Genomic DNA, 21,359 nt, shown 5'->3' with positions numbered 1-21,359 from the left:
TTCGTTGCCGAAATAAATGGCTGCCGACAGTTTCTTTCCTTCCCATCCGAGCAACGCGACCCATGCATCACGCGAGCCTGCCGCAGGAGGAGAGGACGACTATCCCGCTCAGAGGAGATCGCCTTCCTCTCTCCCTCTGTCTCCTCCTCCTTATCCTCTTCAACCTCGAGTCCCTTCCCTATTTCTACCCCCCGCGGTGGTTTCCCCAATGCTTCTCTGTTCTCTTTCCTTAATTTTTTAATCTGAGGCGCTGGCTGGTACCTGTTGTCGCTGCTACCTCCGCGATCGAAGAAACACCTTGCAATCCTTCTACAGCGTTGCGCATCACGGGCAATTTAAGTGCGCTCTGCCCACAGGTTTCCATCCTCAGCGCTAACGAGTGTGGGTTCTCCACCGGCAAGAGCGTGCACAGTCGCAGGTCCCCCCTAATTGCCCTTCGGCCGTTAGGGGAAGACCGGGTGCCCGCCTCGATCGATGGCATAGGAGAATGCTTATCCATAATCTTCAAGTTCTCAACACCGCCAGGTTCGGCCGCATTGCTACGCTCATTAGGAAATAAATGGAACTGTATACAGGTACGTACTACGACAGCTATCCCAGCTCGAACAGGTTGCCAGCGCCACGGGCAAGATAAGGTTTTTCTATTGCGTAAATGGTAAATGCTAAATTCGTTTTTGAGGAAAGGAAAATGGCGCAGTATCTGTCACACATATCTTCGCGGACACCTTAATCGCGCCATAAGGGAAGGGAGGAAGGTGGAAGTGAAATAAGAAAAAGAGAAAGAGATGCCGTAGTGGAGGCCTCCGGAATAATTTCGACTCCCCAGAACGACAAATTATTCCCGCAACGCTGAATGAAATTAAAGGGCAGTAGGGCAAGGCAAAAAGCAGTTTACGCTCTGGATTGATGCGGTGTACTCTGGGCTCTACGTGCAATGCTCCTAGATATCTCGGTGTTTAACTACGCGCTGGCAAGGTTGAATTGGGGAAGAGGCATTGCTTACTCCACCATACTCATCACACTACGTGTGATGGTACCTTCCTGGTACCTTCCGACGCATGTTGGTTAGAAGGCAGCGCATACAACAGCACACAAGCCGGAAGAGGCCATACACACGCGCAGCTGCCTCTTATGTCTTTTGAGTTGTTTCGTGTGCTGCTTTCCACGAGGCAGGCACGCAAACCAACTTCCAACGCGATAGCGTTAGCACCCCCATGTCGCAACAAAATTGTCCGGCGTCGGCGACCATTTGAAGCCTCGCAGACGGCAACTTAAGTGAACCACCTATGTCACGTCACCTCGTAGCGTCATCACTGCCTGCCCACTGTACTGTGAGCAAACTGTCTACTATGGCAGGTGGCAGTTAAATTAATGAGTGGTCGCTCGGGAAGAGCAACCTGGGTCTCATACAGTCCCCACAGATGGCAGCACCTGCCATAGCAGCTGGGCAGTGGCGCATATGCTGCACCACTGAGCCAGGAGTGGCATGAGGACTTCCAGGGATCTGTGAATGCTAAGTAGACAATGACCAATTCCGCATATATGTGCATAAGTTCATTAACGTTATAGCGTCATACCGTTAAGACGGTACTTAAGTGTCCCCTCTAGTTTTCTCAATTCAATTCAATTCCGTTCTTTATTTATCACAGAACTCGACGGTATCCAGGGTTAAAAGTTTCAGCCATTTGCAAGGCAGCCGTTTGCAAGGCAGCAGCGGAACTTGGTTGTTGAGTAGGGTAACAAAATAATTACAACACTATGAAGAAAAAGGTACCAGGAAATAGAGACATGCTAGAAGATTGATCGCGACAATCGATAGTTTTCATTTTACAATTCTGAAAAGTGTAATCGTGACTGTTTTGGCGATTTAACGACTACCTGTTTGAGGATATTTAGTAAGACCGGTAGATTGTGTTTCAGTGATTGCAGTTTGTACTGAGTGCGGAAGTATGGGACGTGCCAGGGTTTAGAAATGCGAGTTAAAGAACGCGTAGCTTTAAGTTGCAGCATTGCCATGGGACGAAGGAAACTGTGACTTTCAGCTGAGAAAAATAGAAAACATGCAACAAGCGATGTTCATAGTGATAGTCAAAACTAATAACATTGTATTCTGCAAGCAGATGTCTTGTCGCAGACTGACGATCAGTACTGGGTATGCAGCGAATGCACCTTATTCGAAGAACTATTATTTTTTTCGATATTCGCCCTAGTGGTGCCTGCCCACACTAAACTTCAATAGCTTATGTGCAGGGAAAATTATGCGCGGTATAACTGAAGTTTAACGTTTTGGGGCAAGACAGTACGTCACCAAGATACAGCTCCAGTTACAGAAGAAATCTTATTTGCAACATAGTTGACATGAGTCTCCTAACACAAATGGCAAGAAAAATAACACCAAGCATTTTGTGGGTCTCCACAAGGTCAATATTTTCATCACGAATCATTAGGCACTTTTCCAGAATGAATTACTTATTTCGAGCACGAAATAAAATAGCTTTCGTTTTCTGGGTGTTTATTTTAGTGGGATTTGACTGGGACCAGACAGACAATTTTTCAAGTACATCATTACAGTGTAAAAAAAGTTCATTGGGATCGTTACCAGAAATAAGCACACTACTATCCTCAGCATATATGATGAACCGAACACTGCTGTAAATAAGAATAATGTCGTTTATGTACAAATTGAACAAAAGTAGGCCTAATATACTTCCTTGCGGTACTCCTCAAAATATTAGTAGTAAGGATGACTGTTTGTTTTAACGCAGACACAATAGCTTCTACTGCTGATACGAGTCAAGTAACGCATGAGGTTTTCCGCGGATGCCATACGAAGCGAGTTTTTTAAGAAGTATGCTATGGTCGAGACCGTCAAAAGCTTTGCTGGAAATCAACAAAAACACCGAGCGTTATGTTCAATTTTTAATGTTCTGCAACGTACTTCCTTTTACAGCAAACAGCGCCGTTTCAGTGGATTTGCCTTTTCTAAAATCAAACTGACAATTAGTCAAAGCCCATGTTTTATCCGGGAATTTTATTAGGCGCAGGCACATGATCTATTCTAGCCCTTTGGAGAAAACAGGCAATATAGATAATTAGTAGCTTCGTTTCTGTTTACATCTTCAAAAATTACAGCGACTCTTGCCTGCTTCATGCCTTCAGGAAAGGTACCCGATTCTATTGCTAGGCTAACTATAAGAAACCGCACTGGAAACTTGTAGCGCTTCAGACAGGGAGAAATACGAAGTAGACAACTGTTCTTGTCTTAAAGCACTACCGGTTTCGTCATGACAAACGGACTCGCCCCAACAGTCACCCTCAACTTGCTCACCTTCAAATCTTGTTTGACCTCCAGCGCTCTCAACGAAGAATTCCTCTCTCATCTTGCATATTCCAACTTTCTTTGTTTTTCCCCCTTGTTTTAGTCAAGCGGATATCGGCCAGCCGGCAAACGGACTTGCTCACCGGGCAATCGGGCAATCTGACAGCATCGCAATGAGGTACCGCTGAAATACCACAAGATACCAAATGGCCTTTAAATGCGCCGTTTAAAGCAGGCAGCCGCTATCGGCATCCGCTCACAGGGAGGATTGCCGGCTCCGTGCGTTGACAAAGCAGCTGCGCAAGGCCTGCGCCGCTCATGCTCCTGGGATTTTTCAGGCACGAACGACGCGGCGGAGCCTAGCGAAGCGGAAGGCGACTACTACGCCGGCTTTTCCGCCTCACGAGCTCCTTCACGCTCTCGCGTTAAAACAAAACTTGGAGAAAAAAAGAATAATCACCGGCTGCTGATTAGTTTGATTTGCCTATCCCCCTGCTTGCACCCTACGTCTGGTTAACGCGCATGCGCGGGTTAGTCACCATAGCGAAAGAGTAGCGGCGGCCCCGACGAACCGCATTACGTACAAAGCAGTTCGAGCGGCTGCTTTAATTTGACCTCATATAACGAAGTCCTCGTTTCGTCTCTTTTTCGTCATAAAAATGGACCCGCGAAATTCCGTAAGCACGCCTTTCCGCAAGCCTCCAGCGACCCAAACAAGATTTTCTACCACGTGCTCCGGGCGACCCCACTATGACAGAGCACAGTAGTTTCTTTGATCCATCTATGTGTTCCACAACTCCTGTCCTCACTTCCGAGATGACAGAGAATTACTGCTCCATTTCCTTTCCTCAAAAAGTGTTGCGTACAAAGGGCAAAGCATGGCGCCGAACGGGTGGTGGCGTTCCGTGGACTCCCTGGCAGCGCTAAAACACGCTGTCGCGTTCCACTCCTAAAGGCGAAGCTTAAGCGTCATTAATTAACAGTCAATTAGTACTTAGCGATTAACCGGTAATTAACCATTAATTGGTAATTTGTAATTACTTAGTAATCAGTCATTAATTATGTGTGACGTCATCCAGTGGTGACATCACCAGTGCCATAGCGGCAGTCAAAGTGTTGCTGAAAACGCTTTCGCCTCTACACACTTTAGACTGTCTAAGTGCCCCTTGAATTTTTTGCTCCCTACGCGATGGGTAGCTTGTGATGACGCCGCAAAGTCACGTCACCATGGCGTCCCTCATAGCCTAAGTCGCTTTGGGACGTTAAACCCCCTTAAACCTCAAGCCATTTTCACCCTATCAGCTGCACTGCCCTCATGCCGCTGTCACTTGGTTCTGGACTGCTTTTAAGCCCCGCCTGCGAGCCTCGCATATGAGTTCCGCAATCCCTTAGTGACGCCTGTGTTTTTCTTGCAGTTGAACACAGCAGATGACAAGACAGGTAGCTGCAACTGAGATGGTGGCTTTGCTGCTTCCGGCAAGCAAGCGCATGCACAGCATGCTTTGTGAAATCGTACTATTGAATGCTGAGAGAGACTCGCATTGGCCGCTTCCTTGGCGCGTTTGGAGAGTGAGCCACTCTGGGAGGACCTTGTACTGGGCGCTTGGCCGGAGAGATGGAAAACTCTCCGGGCAACGCGGGCGCTTCTGGTGGTGGTGGTGGAAAGCATTTACGTACAGATACACTTCAGGAGGTTATGCATGAGCTGACCCAGAGGGGGCCAGCCCTCACAAGTACTAGGTGGAGGTCCCTAGTTCGGGACCCCAGTGGCGTCGGCCGCCGCACGGGCTCGCGCGACTGAGCGTCTTGTACCAAACAGGTTTTGATTCGAGGATATCAGTACCCGTTCTACTGTCGGGGTTTTATATATTCCCATCTCACTTCTATCCCCACTGTCGTTATTAAGTCCGAAGCCTTTCTTGGGCCATGAGTGGCGTGGGTGGAAGTATACTGCAAAAGTGCACGCACAAAGTGTCAATCATAAGCTGTATGGTAATTAATATAAAATGTAAAATTTGATTACGCAGCTGTTTATAAGCAACATATATGTAATGACAGTAGTGATAATTAGTCAGCTGTTGATAAGCAACATATATGTAATGATAGTGGTAATAATTAGTAGATGGTAAAAATAGTGATAGTGATAATGATAGCTACTGATAGTAATAGTGCTAGAGATGGATAGTTACAGTGATGATAGTTGCGAAAGAGAGTTGGTATCACGATTTTGATTATAGCGATAGTAATAGTTGGTGATAGCGATGATGATAGCGACAGCGATAGTCGGTGGTAGCGATTATGATGATAGTAGTGATGTTAGTAATGATGATGATAGCGATAACACAAGAGGTCGTGGGTTCGAGTCCCAGAAAGTCGTGGGTTTGTGTTCCGTGAAGATCGTGTGTTCCATACCCACGAAGGCCGTTCGGACGTCGTGACAACCATGAACGTCGACATAGTTAAGCATGCTCCCCGTCACATACAAATGAAAAAGGAGAGAGGAAAGGCTTTCGCATTTCCGCTGTTAACCAGACTTAAGTGCAATTCTGTCATTTTTGCAGTTGGTGTCATGAAGCGGTAATAGGTGCATACTTACTGCTGGGGATTGGCAAGGCTTAGGCGGCGACTGACAGGTGCGCAAAAACGTTTTTGAAAACCAAACTAGCAGAAAATGCACAAGGGAAATTCAAGTCACGAACACTTCTGTCGCTGTGAGATGGGTGACCGAAAATCAGAAGAGTGCTATATGAGAAGAGTTTTGGAAGTTTGGTAACCCTCTTTCTTCTCATCTTCCTTATCCGTAGTTTAGAGCAGCCGGTCAGATGAGGAGCCTTCGGGCCGACCGCTGTGCCGTTTTCACAGAATAACGTCTGTACTACCTGTTAAATTGGAACACTGCGCGGAAGAAATGAGAGAGTTGGCTGACGCCTCCTTGATGGCAAAGAATGATCATTGAAGACAGCTGGCGTGTGCTGGACACGTTACGCATGGACATCGCCATCAGCGGTGCCTGAGAAGATGGCTTCCTCCGGTATCGCAACGTTGTGTGCTACGACGCACAAGCCTCCCCGACGCAGCACTCGCCAGCGGTTGATCCGACTGGTCTTGCCACCTGCGCTGGCGACCGCGACTGGCCTGCTCATCAGGCTGCTGGCACCTCGAGGCGTCCATCGCCCGCTCGCTGTGCCAGGTAAGTCGTACGAGGAGTCAGGCCTAGCGCCCCGCTCTCATCCGCGCTGTCGTTCCTCGCAGGGGAACTGCTCTTGCGCATCTCGGGCGCAGGCATACTTCCGCTGCTAGCGTGCCGAATGTTGACGGCCGGCGGTGGCCGTAGACCGGGCAGGCTGCTGGTCCTCGTACTCTTCCTGCAGCTGTCCGCTGGTCTGACGGGCCTGCTTCTCGCTAACCTGGCCGGCCTGTCGTCCACCGAGCGCAATGCTGCGGCCGAGCCCCTCGACTGGTTCAGGTAAGGCCGTGGAATTGACGAGCGCAACACCGAGCCGGTTTTCCGCGCAGAAACCTGGTTCCGGACAACGTGCTTCAGGCCTTCGTGGTTTCGGTAAGTCTCTCAACAGTGCGCACTATGAGGGCCCTGAGGTCGCATTCTGATCGCAGAACCTCAGCCCAGCCAACCAGACAGAGCTGTCCCGCCGCTTGGGAGGAACGCGAGGTCAGTATCCAAAGGGGGCAACGAGTACACGTGACTAGTTCTTCCCCCGCGCAGTGTCCGGAGCCAGTGGAAACCTGCTGGGCGTGGCAGCGGCCTCGGCTCTGCTGGGTTGCGCTCTGGCGCGACAACGTAACCCAGCGTTGCGGCCGCTGCTGGCAGACGCCGGCGATTCGCTTGCGCGCCTGCTGAACAGCCTATTGGCATGGTACGCTTGCCGCCTCATTCGAGCAACACGGACGTTGCGTACAAGCCCGCAGGCCATATTTCGTGCAGGGCGTGCCCTCTAGGCGCCCTGTCTCTGGCGCTGTCGGCAGACGTGGCACAGGTGGCGACGTGGGCTGCGGCAGTGGCCGCATTGGGTCTGGCGCTGCACGCCGCCCTGGTGGCGGGCCTGGTGTGGGCCTCGCACCGCCGCGAGCTTTTCCGGCTGCTGGCTGTGCTGCCTTGGCCACTGTGCGTCGCCCTCGTAGCGGGTTCCAGCTGGCCCGCGCTGCCAGCCGTTCTGTGGGCCCTGCGGGACCTGGGCGCTGGTCGACCTGCTCTGCCCACCCTGGTGCTGGTACGCAGCGGCAGTGCCCTGTGCAACATGCTGGCGCTGGCACCGCACATGCTGCCCGGTGGGAGCACCCTCGAGCAAGGCGCTCTGCTTGCTCTGGCCAATGGCCTCTTCAGCGTGGGCCCAGGCGACGGCCCGCTTGTGTACTTCGCCGGCCTGCCCCCGTTGCCCTCCGTGGTGTAAGTGGCGGTAGGGTCTCTGTATTAAAGGCCGCGCTCTACATGAACCGTCGCAACTGCAGGCAGCGCCTTGCTGCGCTTCACGATCTGTTCGGCTCCTGCGGCTGCTGCCTCCTGCTCGAGTCAGACCAGGCTACCGACCACCGCAGCCTCACCTTCCACTAGCGCCACCCTGCCGCAAGCTATCAACGAAAACCTACAGCTTTTCTTATGTGGACCACCTTGTTATCCATGTCGGTTGTCCCTTCGCTTGCAGTGGAACCAAAAAACATGTGAACCAATAAGCCGGCCCCGTTTCGGAGGAAAATTGTCCGGTATGAAGCGGATGCTATTCATAGAGCCTGAATGGTAGCCTGTATCATAATCACACGTCAGTTTAATGCACACATTACGTAAGGCACGCGAAAGACATTTCAAATTGAACATACTGGAATTTTTGAAGTACTGATTTTATATATGATCGGATAGAAAATAATAAGCACTTAGGTGCGTAATCTAAGTCTCACCTGCACCTTTGGCTAGTTTCTCCAGAGGCATGACATAAAGTGTATATTTTCTTTTGCATTAGGACCAGTAAAGTGACAGTGCGTAAACTTCTACACCTCCGCTTTGCCTGTGATGAATATATCAGTCCAAAACGTACTTCTAAAATGGGAAGTGTTTCAATCCATATTTCGCACTGCATTGCTCTTTGCTTATGGACTACTACGCTCAGTGTTTTCTCTCTGATGTGCAGTAAGTTTGTGCCTTTGAAATAAGCTCCATAATTGCGGTCTTGTTGATAAGCTCTAATCTTACCCACACTGAGATATTGGGTAATCAAGAGTAGCTAGTCTTTTCCTCTGCCTGCCTCATCGTTCTATAGGTTGCATAATGGAGTCGCTGTGCTCGTTTTACCAACTCGTAGCTCGTTACGTGGGACGTTAAATAATTCGATCCCGCTCTCACTGTTCGCAATCTTCGTGGTTGTAAAGCGCGTAGCCATCACTCTGCGCCGCTACGGTAGAGTCCCATTACTAATGGACAGTATGTAGGTCACGTCTAGTGGGTGTCGCTAGGGCGGCGGAGTTGTAGAAAGAAAACTGAAAGCGCAAGTTTCTTTTTACATTAGTCTTACACAGTTTTCGATGTAACAGTTTAACGGGGTAAATTATAACACATTTACAAAACTATTTCGAGCATTAAAGTGTTTTTGCTCGAGTGGTTGGTATTTATTTCTTAACTAAGTATTTATTTATTTCTTAACTAATTAAAATTTCAAAATTTTAATCGCCGAGGCGTCGCCAGAGAATCTGACCGGCGTAACAAAGCAGTACTGTATTATTTGTTGTGAAAGTCTGTGATATATACTATTTAGGCAAATTAAAGGCACTGGAAACCGTTTTGAAAGGCCATTTCACCTCCAACGAAAGGAGATTGCGGAACGTATATTAAAACTCTCCATGGGGATAAGTAGTTGGCGGCCCACTAAAGTAGTTTCCATTAGGTCCGCTATCAAGCTAAGATTGGACTAAAACTCTCTGATATCTGCTTAGCTTACTCAAAAAAGAGAGACCGAAACAGACAAACTTTTTTATCGCAAACAAGAATAGGAGCTTGACGGCGGGTACTCCCAGTGAAGGGTTGCGCTAGCGGCAGTTGACTTGAGGACCAGCCGGGTGACCCAGGTTTGTTGGTCCACGCTGGCACCGGTCACGGCCCCCTACAGTGCTCTTGAGTCGTGTATGTCATTTTTAGCGCTAGGTCTGGTTTATCCTGACATTCCCAATAGGAATGTTATAGCCTGTGGCTTGTTCCGCACCAAGGACAGTGACCTGGGCAACGAAGGAAATAGGCTATTGGCTTCCTTCTAGATTTCACCTTACCGTTCTAAAAAATGGGCAGCGGCATATTGTGTTCTAGGCCGTTCTTGATATTGCCTTGGATACCCACAACAATGCGCTTTTTTACTAGTTGAGCAGTTAAGGCCACAATCGAAAGAAAAAAACCGCGGTAAGCGTGCGTGTGTGTGGCCAAAGATGCCGTCCTCAGCGGCCCCTCTCGGATCGCAGCGTACAGGGACACTTTCGCGGTAGGTAGGTGGCTCCTCCACAGCTCCCTCTGATGGTTGCACATCCTGAGACCCATCCGTAAAAATCTCGCTCACCCACGTTCTTAAGCGGCGGACGTAGCACGTCCTGAGTTACCGCTGGTGTGACGTAGAACGTCATCGAACGGCGAGGGTGGAAGCTGTGTGGGAACCCTCTTATGCTTCCTAAGGCATCAAGGCTGCCAGAACCGAGGCCCTCGCTAAGCAATTAAGCAGACAAGGGAAGGGGAATGAGGGGCTCGTTATAAATATGAGAGAAGCCAACAGCCACAGAAACCAAGGGGCACAGGGGTTTTTTTTAGTTTATTTATTTATTTTGTGGTGTTGATCAATTTATAATATTACTGAATATGTTATCGCTTAAGGCTAATTGATTAGAAAAGCAGAAGAAAAAACAACCACATGCCGCCGGTGGGATCCGAACCCACGACCTCCGAATTACGCGTCCGGTGCTCTACCGCTGAGCTACGGCGACGGCTGTCAAATCTTCTGCTTTCGGGGGTATTTATGTTTACAAATAACCTGAACTTGGGAGTGTTCACCAGCGCCACCCACGTTCATAAGCGGCGGACGTGGAACGTCCTGAGTTACCGCTGGTGTGACGTAGAACGCCATCGAACGGCGAGGGTGGAAGCTGTGCGAGAACCCTCTTATGCTTCCTAAGGCATCAAGGCTGCCAGAACCGAGGCCCTCGCTAAGCAATTAAGCAGACAAGGAAAGGGGAATGAGGGGCTCGTAATAGATTGAGAGAAGCCAACAGCCACAGAAACCAAGGGGCACAGGGGATTTTTTTAGTTTATTTATTTATTTTGTGGTGTTGATCAATTTATAATATTACTGAATATGTTATCGCTTAAAGCAGGGGTTCTCAAACTTTTTTGCTTGGAGGAACCCCAATAGCCTTCAATAAGTTCCAGGGACCCCCCCCCGCGCTTTCACTTACCAGCAATGTTGTCGAGTGCATTTTTGCAAAGAGAGAGTTGAAAAGTTAAATGTTTATTGCACAGATTAATACAAATACTAATGTGATGGGTGGTACTGCTTCCCTTTTAAGAGCAAGTCAAAGCGTGGCTCAGTAGCACTCAGAGCCAGTCTCATATCAGCTGCCGGGTCAGGGCCGGTGAGGGTTCTCGCGGAACACAAGAAGACAGCCCGCGGAACCCCTGTGTTCCGCGGAACCCAGTTTGAGAACCCCTGGCTAAAAGCTTATTGATTAGAAAAGCAGAAGAAAAAACAACCACATGCCGCCGGTGGGATCCGAACCACATGCCGCCGGTGGGATGGTTGATGAAGTTCAATAAACACTCAATATGGTCAAAAATGAATGATTCGGGCCTTTTGAACAAGGGAGCCGTATATATTGTTGTTTACCTCAGTAACGCTCTGGAAACGACATTGTTTCTTAAGCATGGTCAGTGACCAGTGAACTTGCTCAACAAGTTTCTTTTTTTTCTTTAAATCACATTTCGTCTTTCGACACAGCACGGCCCCATTAAGCTCGAAAACACGTTACCTTAATAGACTGCAACAGTGCCGACGTCTTCCTGGTTGACGGAGTCAGCAGAACACTCTGACTAAGCGTGCACAGTATTGTTCCCCGGAGTTTACCACGCACAACAGCATCTAACGAAAAGCGAGGTGTTGGAAATGACGCCGCTGGGGAAGCCTAATGGGTTCGATGGTTTGGAGGACAAAGCATCGACGACTTGTAGTACAATGGAAATCACGAGGAACAACAGCGCTATACCGCCCTCGGCGAGAACAGCTGCCGCGGCCACTAAGCGCGTCGCCTTTGTCTGGTGCTCCGCGCTCGGCAACTGTTCCAGTGTGCTACAAGGAAGCTCGTTGAGCAGCCATGTTTACATACCAAAGGGCGTGGTAAGAGACCGACTTGAATGGCGAGCTTTTTTGGATGCCGGCAGAAAATGCGGAAAGATTTTCATGCAACCAGACGTGGCTCACAGGTGATCGCACGGGGATAAAACTTGGGCGAGACTATTGTGGGTAAAAAAAAGTTTCAAGGAAACAAAATGCGTCCATGCAGCCGTTGAAGCACACCTGCGCTGAAACAGCGAGTAATACTCTCTCTCCACTTTCCTCTCATTAAAGATTACTTTTTGTCTCTCGCGAAGAGAACGATATTCTAGTAAACCAGTCTCTCTATTGCGCTGTGCGATGTCAGTGCAGGTTAACGATCTCCAAGTGGTCCAAATTATCCTGGCCCTTCCAGTACAGCACCTCTGCCTTTCTTTCACTCCCACCATCCTCCCTCCCTTCCTTCACGGAGCGGTTGAGGTGTCCACCTAGAAGTGAGATAGCTACTGCGCCATTTCCTTTCCGCTATAAAAAGAATCACTAATTTATCCTTTCGTTCCCACCTTGCTCCCTTTTCTCACAGCGCGGTTGAGGTGTCCACCGAGAAGCGAGACAGTCACTGCGCCACTTCCTTTCCTAAAACCCAAATCCTCTGTTTATCACGGCTGTTGTCGTGACATTGCCTATCAGCGCCACCTGGTTTGCGGCGGGGAAAGAAATGTTGGCGAAGAAAAAGTATAACAAAGCAGCAGGCGGCGCTGTTCCTTCTCTCCCCCAAATCAACAAAAGTAAAGCTGAGCGCAGAAGAGAATGGACAAACTGTACAAATAAAGCTAATTCCTGTTCATTTCTTCGATTGCATGCTTCCCATTTGAGACGTGTCTGCAGAAATGCGAAATGGTGCGGGAAAACAAAAACTGTCTTCTGTGTTTCGACTTAATGGTCGCATGAACCAATTAGCAGAAACTAAAGTCGTGCTGAAGGGTTCCTCATTTGATGCTTTTGGATATTCAATTCAGGCTTTGGAGACGTTGAACAATACAAAAGAGCAAAACGCAAAACAAAAGAGCATAGGGCTGAAGGCTAACGCAGAACCGCCATATATATATATATATATATATATATATATATATATATATATATATATATATATATATATATATATATATATATTTGTCTGAAATGTTGCTGCACCTCGTACTGACCATTCGTTCGTTAAATACTAGGTCCTATTCAAACAAAGTGACAGAGTGACGGAAAAGTTTCCGTGAACAGAATTGGCTGACGTATCGCATGGCCCTGCATTTTGCAGAATGTGGACGGGCAATGCCGCCATATGTAAGACCTGCTAGATTCACCACAGCCCCTACTCGGGCGTCTTCGAAGAGCACAACGATGGGCGGCTGCTTCCCTCTCGTTCATTTTTGCCGTCCACATTGGAGACGAACGGAGCCAAGCAAGAACCGCAATGACTCGCGCGCGCGCGTGTGTGTGTGTTTGTGTGTGTGTGTGTGTGTGTGTGTGTGTGTCTGTGCGTGAGTGCGTACGTGTGTGTGTGTGTGTGCGTGCGTGCGTGCGTGTGTGTGTGCGTGCGTGCGTGCGTGCGTGCGTGCGTGCGTGTGTGTGTGTGTGTGTGTGTGTGTGTGTGTGTGTGTGTGTGTGTGTGTGTGTGTGTGTGTGTGTGTGTGTGTGTGTGTGTGTGTGTGTGTGTGCGCGTCCGTGTGCGCTTGCTTGCTGATGTGAATCAGGGCAAAATTGAGCAGAAAGATCGCTAGCGCTGAAACAAAACAAAAGGCGCTCGAATCGGCGGCGCCGTTCCAAAATAGCTCGGGGCACCGTTGAGCGCGGTAGAAGAGGAAAGCGGCGGGCCCTTCGTCGCTCGCGAGGCCGGCCGGCGCCGATAGAGCACGCAAAAACAACCCTCCATCCCCCCACCCCCGTGGCCACACGCTCCGTGCAGCGGACGGCACGGATTATACGCGGGCCCGACGCCGGCAGGCAAACGCCTGCGGCCAGAGCTAGGGGAGCTAGGCGGATTTATTTTCATTCGCCCACTGTTTTCTCGCCGAGCTCATGTCCGGCTGCATTTTCGCGAGCAGTTCTACACTCCCTTGCCGTTCTTTTCCGTCGCTCTATTTTTCGCCCCCTGCCCGTTTCAGTCATTCTTCGCGCATTTCCTTTCCCCTCAAGGAGGACTTTGCAGTTTTGCCGCCCTGTTCTTCCTCGTTCGCCCTGTTTTCCCTGCCGTCCACGGCCGAGCCGTAAAACAGTTTTCTCTGACCCCCCCCCCCCCCCCCCCCCCCCCGCCCCGCCCAACCTCTCCTTCCCCGTTTCTTGGTCAGCGCTTTAGGCTACTTACTTATCGCCAACTTCTTTTTTCAATCCCCTTTTTCGAGACCTCGTTTTGGCTCCATTGAAAGCAGCTTTCGGATGCCTGTTTTTGTTTCTCCGTCCGGCCACTTGGGCCGCCCTTTCCAGCCGCAGCTTTGTTTACTTTCGGTTTTCTCCCCGTAGCTCTAGCTCCAATTTTCTTGTTTGCTCTCTTTTTTTTCCTGCCCTCTCCTGCGTGAGGAGCGAGGCTGCCGCACAACCATGTAGTATGTTCTGAGAGCAGCCTGCGTAACTGTCAAACTAGCAAGACGGGGTTGCACACGGGGCACACTCCATTTTGTCATGTGTTGGATCGACTTTGACTGTACCGGAGAGAGGAGCCGATGGTGCCCTCACATATGGCTCGCGAAACCTGGCTCCCTTTCCTAACGTACGCTTCAGATGGCATAACAATGCTTAGCACCAGGAGCTGACTCTGCAAAGTTTTCGGTGCAGTGCCACCAAAATATCAGCCGGTTCCGGCATCTTTTGTGTCACTTCCCTTATAAAAATGGTCCATAGACAGTCTATAGACTTCTTATTGACTCTATTGACTTCCTGTGGATATTGCTTTTTGTCTATTCGTAGTCTACTAAAAGTGTATGGCCATATATCTATAGATTGTCTATAGACTGTCTATGGCATCTGTATTGCCTATAGACTGTTCTTTAAGATTTGTCTATAGACAGTATATAGACTTTATAGACAGAAGTCTATAGACACTCTGTAGACTCTAAAACTTTTTTGTAAGGGTTGAAGGGAGCCAGGATCTAAGAAGCTAAATTTATTCGAAGCTCCGGTTCCTTTAACGCATTTAGGCTATGGTCAAATGTTCACGGAATCACCCAAGGTGGAGTAGACTTGTAATAAGGGAATAGTTACTCATTGACATCCACCCGAGCGTAGCCATACGGTTACAAAGGAAAGCTATACTGCTTTCACCGAAACATCGTAGTTAAAGAAAAGCTCGAATGGAAGCCAATGAGTAATTACTCCCTTATGACGTATTTCCCTTATCTTCACGCTACCAGTAACTAGAAAATTATGGCTGAGGCTTAGCTAAGGTTAAGCCTAGTCAGATGCGAAGCATATTGGTGGCTAGGCTTGGTAATACATGGCTTTCCTTGGTTGCATACTTGGTCATTTTAATACAACCACTAGAAGCCTTCGTCGTGGGGGAAGACAACGGCATGGCTACAGCGGAACGCCGACTAACCCCGAGACGCGCGTTGGGTGAGCGCCTGGATTGCCACGGAAGCCGCGTCTGCCTGCCCGGTGGAGCGAGCGTTTCACCTACACCGAGTGTGAACGCGCGTTCGAAATGCGCGGGAATGCCGCTCGAGGACATTCCGGCGTCTGTGCGATGGCATCGTCACGACGACGTCACGGTGTCACGTGGCGTGACGGCTAGGGGTCCCACGGCGACGGCGCGAGGTGGAGGCCGCCTCTCTCATCCGATGTCACGTGGTGTGACGTCACGGTGTCACGTGGTGTGACGTGGTGTGACGTCACGGTGTCACGTGGTAGCTCTAGCAATATGCTTCGCATAAAAATGCACCCCGACCGCCCTCACAGCAACAAGTTTTAATGCTGACGGTCGTATGTGGCGTTAGGAACCTCAAGTTTTCATACCTTCTCCTAATGTTACGCTTCAGATGGCATAACGACGCCTAACACATGGAACTGAGTCTGCAAACTTTTCGGCGAAGTGGCACCAAAATTTCAGCCAGTTCCGGCATCTTTTGTGTCACTTCCCTTAAACTGCTTTTTCGCCCTCATACTTTCATTAATAGGTTAGATCCATGCTTCTTGATCGACGTCCCCTTCATACATAACTGTCCTATCTTAAAAGGACACTTAAGGCAAAATGATGCCGGCCTGCACTGAGAGGATGCCCCGTTCTAGTGGCAAAGGGGCTAGTTCACTGAAAACAGACCTGTTACTAAGACAGAAAGGGTCAAAAAACAAAATACGGGTGTCGCTGCCATCTGCCGTTTCTGTAAGCAAACTAACACGACATCGAGACAGTTTTATTCGCGCATGTCCGAGGCAAGGATTCAGATGCATTGATTTTTTATCGGAGATCACAGAGCCCTTTTTGCTGCTGACGTCACGAGTCCAAATCGAGAGGCGGGAAAAATAAATGTTCCATTCTGAACTCAATTTTTTTTTCAGCAAAAATAAGCGATAGGTTTAAAAGAGTCCCATGGTCGCTTGGGGGGGGGGGAGGGGGGGGGGGGGTTCTCTGGAGCACTTTTTCGCAGACGACACGGTTGCTCCCCTCAAATACTGTTTTATTAGACATATTCGTCCATATTAACAGGTGACGCTTAACAGTGAACTTAATTGAGTGTTCTTGTAATCTAATTGCCCTACTGTTCGGTGTGAGGTGCTCGTAAAGGCCTACTTTTATCCCACTCATGCGCAACATTCTCGGAAAAAAAATTTGAAAATTAGCATAATGTAAGACACTGTTGTGGAAATATTGAAGCTAATGGCCCATTCTTCTGATATGCAGCAAAATCTTTCCTTTAAAGTGCTTCCATCGATCGCACCGAACAATTAAAGACTGCCATAGAAAACCAAAGAAACCATTTTGACAACAGCAAAAACGCTAATAGACAAAAAAAAATACAAGAGTGTCATCGGGTGATCTGCGGATATGTCGATTTTTATAGTTAAATGTTACATTATATGAAAAAAATGTGTTCATCAAAGGTTTCCAGCTCAAAAATGCTCTTGTCCAGAATTTCTGGGCACGGAACAAAGTCCCTCGAGTGTGTAGATGTAAAGTGCCCGACCCCCTACCCAAAGGATAGCGGTTCGATTCGGCTTCATAATCTGTTTCCTTTTCAACAAAGATACTTTTCTACGTCACTGCCCTAAGTACCAATCAATACGTCACTGCCCTAAGTACCAATCAAGATTTTCCCAAGACTTTATGGACGCGCACGTAGTGAAAAGCCTAACCTTACCCTCTTTCATGCTTTCATCTAATGAACCTTTTCCCCCTTTCATCATTATCAAAATTGATTGATTTTCTTCGCACTATGCCGCTTTCTTTTATTTTGAATAAGATTTTCTTCGTTACCCGCGATACATTAGTGGTGCGGGCGAGGTATTCTTCTATCGACCTCAATATATAGCAAGTCACGCCGACGCCTGGTTTGCCGCCTAACTGAACCGTTAACTCTATCGCGCAAAATACGTGCCTCTTTTGGTGCCGAACAAACAGCAACGTAGCCAGAAACGCCCATACGATCCGAACTAAAATTAGACTGAGCTGTCCGCTGTGTCCCATTAATAAAGAGCCTGTATAATGCACATACGTACTGTTCAACGCTTTCTAAGCTTTATCGGTAAGGGGTCTTTAACAATTGTTTTTCATTTGTCAAAGATGCATTCAGCTTCCTAACCAGATATATATATATATATATATATATATATATATATATATATATATATATATATATATATATATATATATACCAGGTGTCCCAGCTAAATGTAACCAAGCTTTTAAAAAACACGGGGTGTCCTAGCCGTCTGAACCAAAATAATGGTTGTTTAGAGTCGCGTAACCTAGTCTGCAGTATTTTTTCGTTCTTCAAGGTTGACTAATTAGTTAAGCTAAATTAACTAACTTTTTAATTATTGACTTGAGGAACAAAGTGTCAATGGAAAAGTTGTAGATCGCTCTGAGAAACAGCTTACTGAGACATTTGCAGCAAAGTAATGTTTACGTAAAGTAGTTTTTTTACCGGCATTTAACCATAATCCGCACAATAAGAAAAAGCTTCCACATGACAACTGTGCCACTTCAACGTCCCAAGGCGCGCCTTAAAGAATAAAATCCATTTTTTCTGAAGTCCTCTGCTCGATGAGACTTCGGGTGCACATTGCGGCAAAGAAGTGAGCGAGCAGCTGGTCACGTGACAACTTTCTTTTAAGGCCAATAAATGAAGCTACGTAAATCGTAACTTGACGGAAACAACACTACTAGCGGTTTTTCGATGTGATCTAAAACTTTTGCATTGACACTTTCTTCCTGAAGTTCATAATTAGAAAGATAGCTAATTAAACTTAACTAATTAACTAACTTTGAAGAGCGAAAAAAATACTCAAGACTAGGCCACGCGACTATGAACAACCCTGAGTTTGTTTCACTGGACTAGGACAGTTCGCCTTTTTTAAAAGTTTGCTCACTTTTAGCTGGGACACCTAGTATATATATATATATATATATATATATATATATATATATATATATATATATATATATATATATATATATATATAATAAACGCCTATATTTTGCTCCATAGCGTGCAAACAAAATGGCCTTTAATTTATACAATCATCAAGAACTGCCATATCATTCTCCTTCACACAAAACACATTCATAATAAAGGCCTTACCTACATCCTTCTCGGTCGCACAGTACACGGGCCTCGAATTTCTCCTCCAAAGAAATTCAACCGCCGGCCGCGGCGGTTGAATATCTTTGGAGGAGAAATTCGAGGCCCGTGTACGGTGCGATGTCAGTGCACGTTAAAGAACCCCAGGTGGTCGAAATTTCCGGAGCCCTCCACTACGGCGTCTCTCATAGCCTTAGTCGCTTTGGGACGTTAAACCCCATAAAACCAAACCAAACCAAACCAAACCGTTCATTTCTTACGCCCTGGAGCAATCAGGCGCCGATATGACCGCAAAGGAAATATACAATAAACAAGCCCGGCGCAGGCGCGTTGGGTGCATTGCCGGACACGAGTACAACGGGCGGCAACACATGCGCACTTATGCCAGAGAATTGCGCTGACACGGCGCTATGTGTTCCCACCGTCGTTCCCTGTAGGTGACACGCGTTCTCGAGATCCGGCAGCCCCGGGCCGGCGCCGAAGCGCGCCTGGCGCTACGACCACGTTTTGTAACAGGCACCGGGAGGGCTTACGGGTATCCGGGGCTCCGAAGAGAAGAAGAGGGAATCGATGCTCGTCCTTATACAACGCTCGGCCGAGCGGATACCATCGCAGTCAATACTGCTTATGCACGGCTCCGGAGAATATGCGCGAGGTGGGGGAGGGAGGGGGGAATTCGCAACAAGGTAACAAAGAAGGGCCGCGAGACGGCGGCGTTGGGCAATGCGCCAGCTGCCGACGAAGCCCGTTTTTAATGCCTCTCGTTCACGGCTCGTTGGGCGCGACGAATCTCGCGCTGTCTCGCTTATCGACTTTCGAACGCAGATAATGCACGCGCCCCCGCGCTGCTGCTTCTCTCTCCTCCCTTCGCCGCTTGTCTCGGCGCTTTCTTTGCACATGCATGCACTTGCCGTCTTTTATCTTTTATATATGTTCTTTTCGCGCCGGCGGTCATCCAACGCGACTGCAGCGCCACTACCGGCGGCGGCGGCGGCCTCCCTCATTTATCACGCTTACAGACGACACTCTTTCGCGGTCGTCTGCCGGCGTGCATCTCTCTTCGGACACGTTTCTTGCGTAAGCCTCGTTTGTGTTTGACTTTCCGCTCCCCGCCTGACGCGACTCGAGCGCAGCTAAAAGCGAAGGACCCGCGGCGGCGGCGCTTATTCTGGACGTGGCTGGGGGATCAAAGGGGGTTTCCCCTCGGGTTCCGTTACCAGGAGACACGATGCGGCGTTATTGATCACTGCGAGTGTACACGAGCGTATCACGACGAGGAAGCAGTACTGGCCAAAGCATTGCGCTTCAATGTGATTCTCAAACGAAAGATGCCGCTTCCAGCTACTATGTTTCCACAAGCATAGCGGATCACCATTACAAAGTCAACGCAAGAAAGCTCTGTGCTTATGATTTTAATTTAGGTGACTAAGGAGACAATGCTTTTAAAGCGTGACGCTGCCTCAATCGCAGGAAACCGAGTTTTTTCAGAAAAAATTTTTTTCCAACGTCTCATACGTTGTCCTGGAGACTGCCGCAGATCCCAATCAACCGAAAGCAAGCAATCCTTTTCCGTTTCTTAGCTAAAATCTAAACGTTGAAAAGGTCGGCTGCCGAGCGCCGAAACCACTTCGGGCGGCACACGTTAAGCAACAAGAAAAAGAAAAGAACAGCGAACGAGGCACTCTCGAATTTCCCCTCAGCGGAGAAACAAGACTGACACTTGCCCTCCGGCCAAACGGGAATCACATTGCTGCACTCTAGCCTATCTACGCCGACGACGCTACGCGGCGCTCTAACCCGCAGAGAATGTCCCACGTGGAGCTATTATACTGAGATCTACAGGAATTCAGAACAGCACCAAGCTAGTGCCGCGGCCTATAACGCTTCAATGGGAGGACATGCGCACTCTGTCATTCTCTTTCTGTCTTATGTCACAGATGATGCCCACCCGTTTTCTTTTTTTTTTAATGTCCAAAGCCATGCGTCACGCAGTGGCAGCCAAAGGAACTAGAAACATTTGTCCTGAGATTCTTTTAACGATTTCAGGAACATAAGTATCCGAACAACGAGTTCATATACACAAAATATATTCAGCAATAAAAGAATGTTCGACAGCACGAAGAGAAGGCACAGACCGTAACATTCTACCCGGCACCGATTTTTTGACCCGCGCACCATGAATCTATGCGCTACATCCAGGAGCCAATAGGGAAAACCACAGCCCTCCGCACGGATTTTCGGGACGTACTAGAAAGATCCAACGACTGCCCGGCGCGCTTGACAAGAAAGGAGATTGCGCGGGCGATTTGCTTTTGAACAGGTGGAGCGCTGCGTTTTCAAGCGGTATAGTTGTTCGAACGACATTCCGGTGAAAATCGACGTCCGTCTTCCCTCGAGACGAGGAGGGTGCTATGAGGATGGGGAAGATGAACTCACCGTCGATGTCGCGTTTGCCGCTTGGAGGTGCCGCGCAGCCGGTGCAGCTTAGTGCTTTTGTGTATGCTCCTTACACGATCACCATACGAAAGTGACGACGAGGGATTTCAGTAAAGCCCCAGTTCTGGCCTGGCATGTCCCGACTCCGTAATTGCGTTCTCACGCAGTCTGTCGACGCGCAGTGGTGAGCGCGACGCTCCGGGTGGAAGAGGCGCGGTCATGATGCGACACTCGAAAGACCATCTGTCAAAGCCATATGCCAAAGCAGAGCTGCCGCTTTCACTCCGAGCACACTTTATGTGAACGTCTACAGTATGCTGTTTCTTTTTACTGCCTCCCTTCTTTGTAGCGCACAAAAACAAACGCAAACCAGTTTTCCAGTACAGTTTATCGCGTTACAAGTCCCTTGCGTTTTGACGCCTTCAGTGGCCACTCAATTCTTTGGATGATCCGGATTCCCCCAAGCACTGTCTTCACGAGCTTCCACAGCGCAGAGGCCGCGCTCAG

At 48.6% G+C, this 21,359-nt stretch overlaps 2 protein-coding genes across 2 annotated transcripts in view; one reads left to right on the top strand and one right to left on the bottom strand.

Moving 5' to 3' along the window:
• The window catches only part of LOC149344282 (uncharacterized), a 527,027-nt gene that overhangs the window by 185,594 nt on the left and 320,074 nt on the right, over nt 1-21,359 (bottom strand). The window lies entirely within an intron of this gene.
• On the top strand, nt 6,338-7,752 carry LOC149344283 (uncharacterized). Its single transcript, XM_089542800.1, has 6 exons — nt 6,338-6,509; nt 6,572-6,785; nt 6,836-6,878; nt 6,935-6,989; nt 7,044-7,194; nt 7,263-7,752. Exons 1-6 carry the CDS (start codon nt 6,338-6,340, stop codon nt 7,726-7,728), a joined length of 1,101 nt encoding a protein of 366 aa, XP_089398926.1. The 3' UTR covers nt 7,729-7,752.

The sequence above is a fragment of the Amblyomma mixtum genome, chromosome 5, assembly GCF_055824585.1.
Source record: "Amblyomma mixtum isolate Tamu chromosome 5, ASM5582458v1, whole genome shotgun sequence".
Classification (NCBI taxonomy): domain Eukaryota; kingdom Metazoa; phylum Arthropoda; class Arachnida; order Ixodida; family Ixodidae; genus Amblyomma; species Amblyomma mixtum.
The sequence above is the reverse complement of the archived record's forward strand: the minus strand, read 5'-3'. Positions and strand labels throughout refer to the sequence as shown.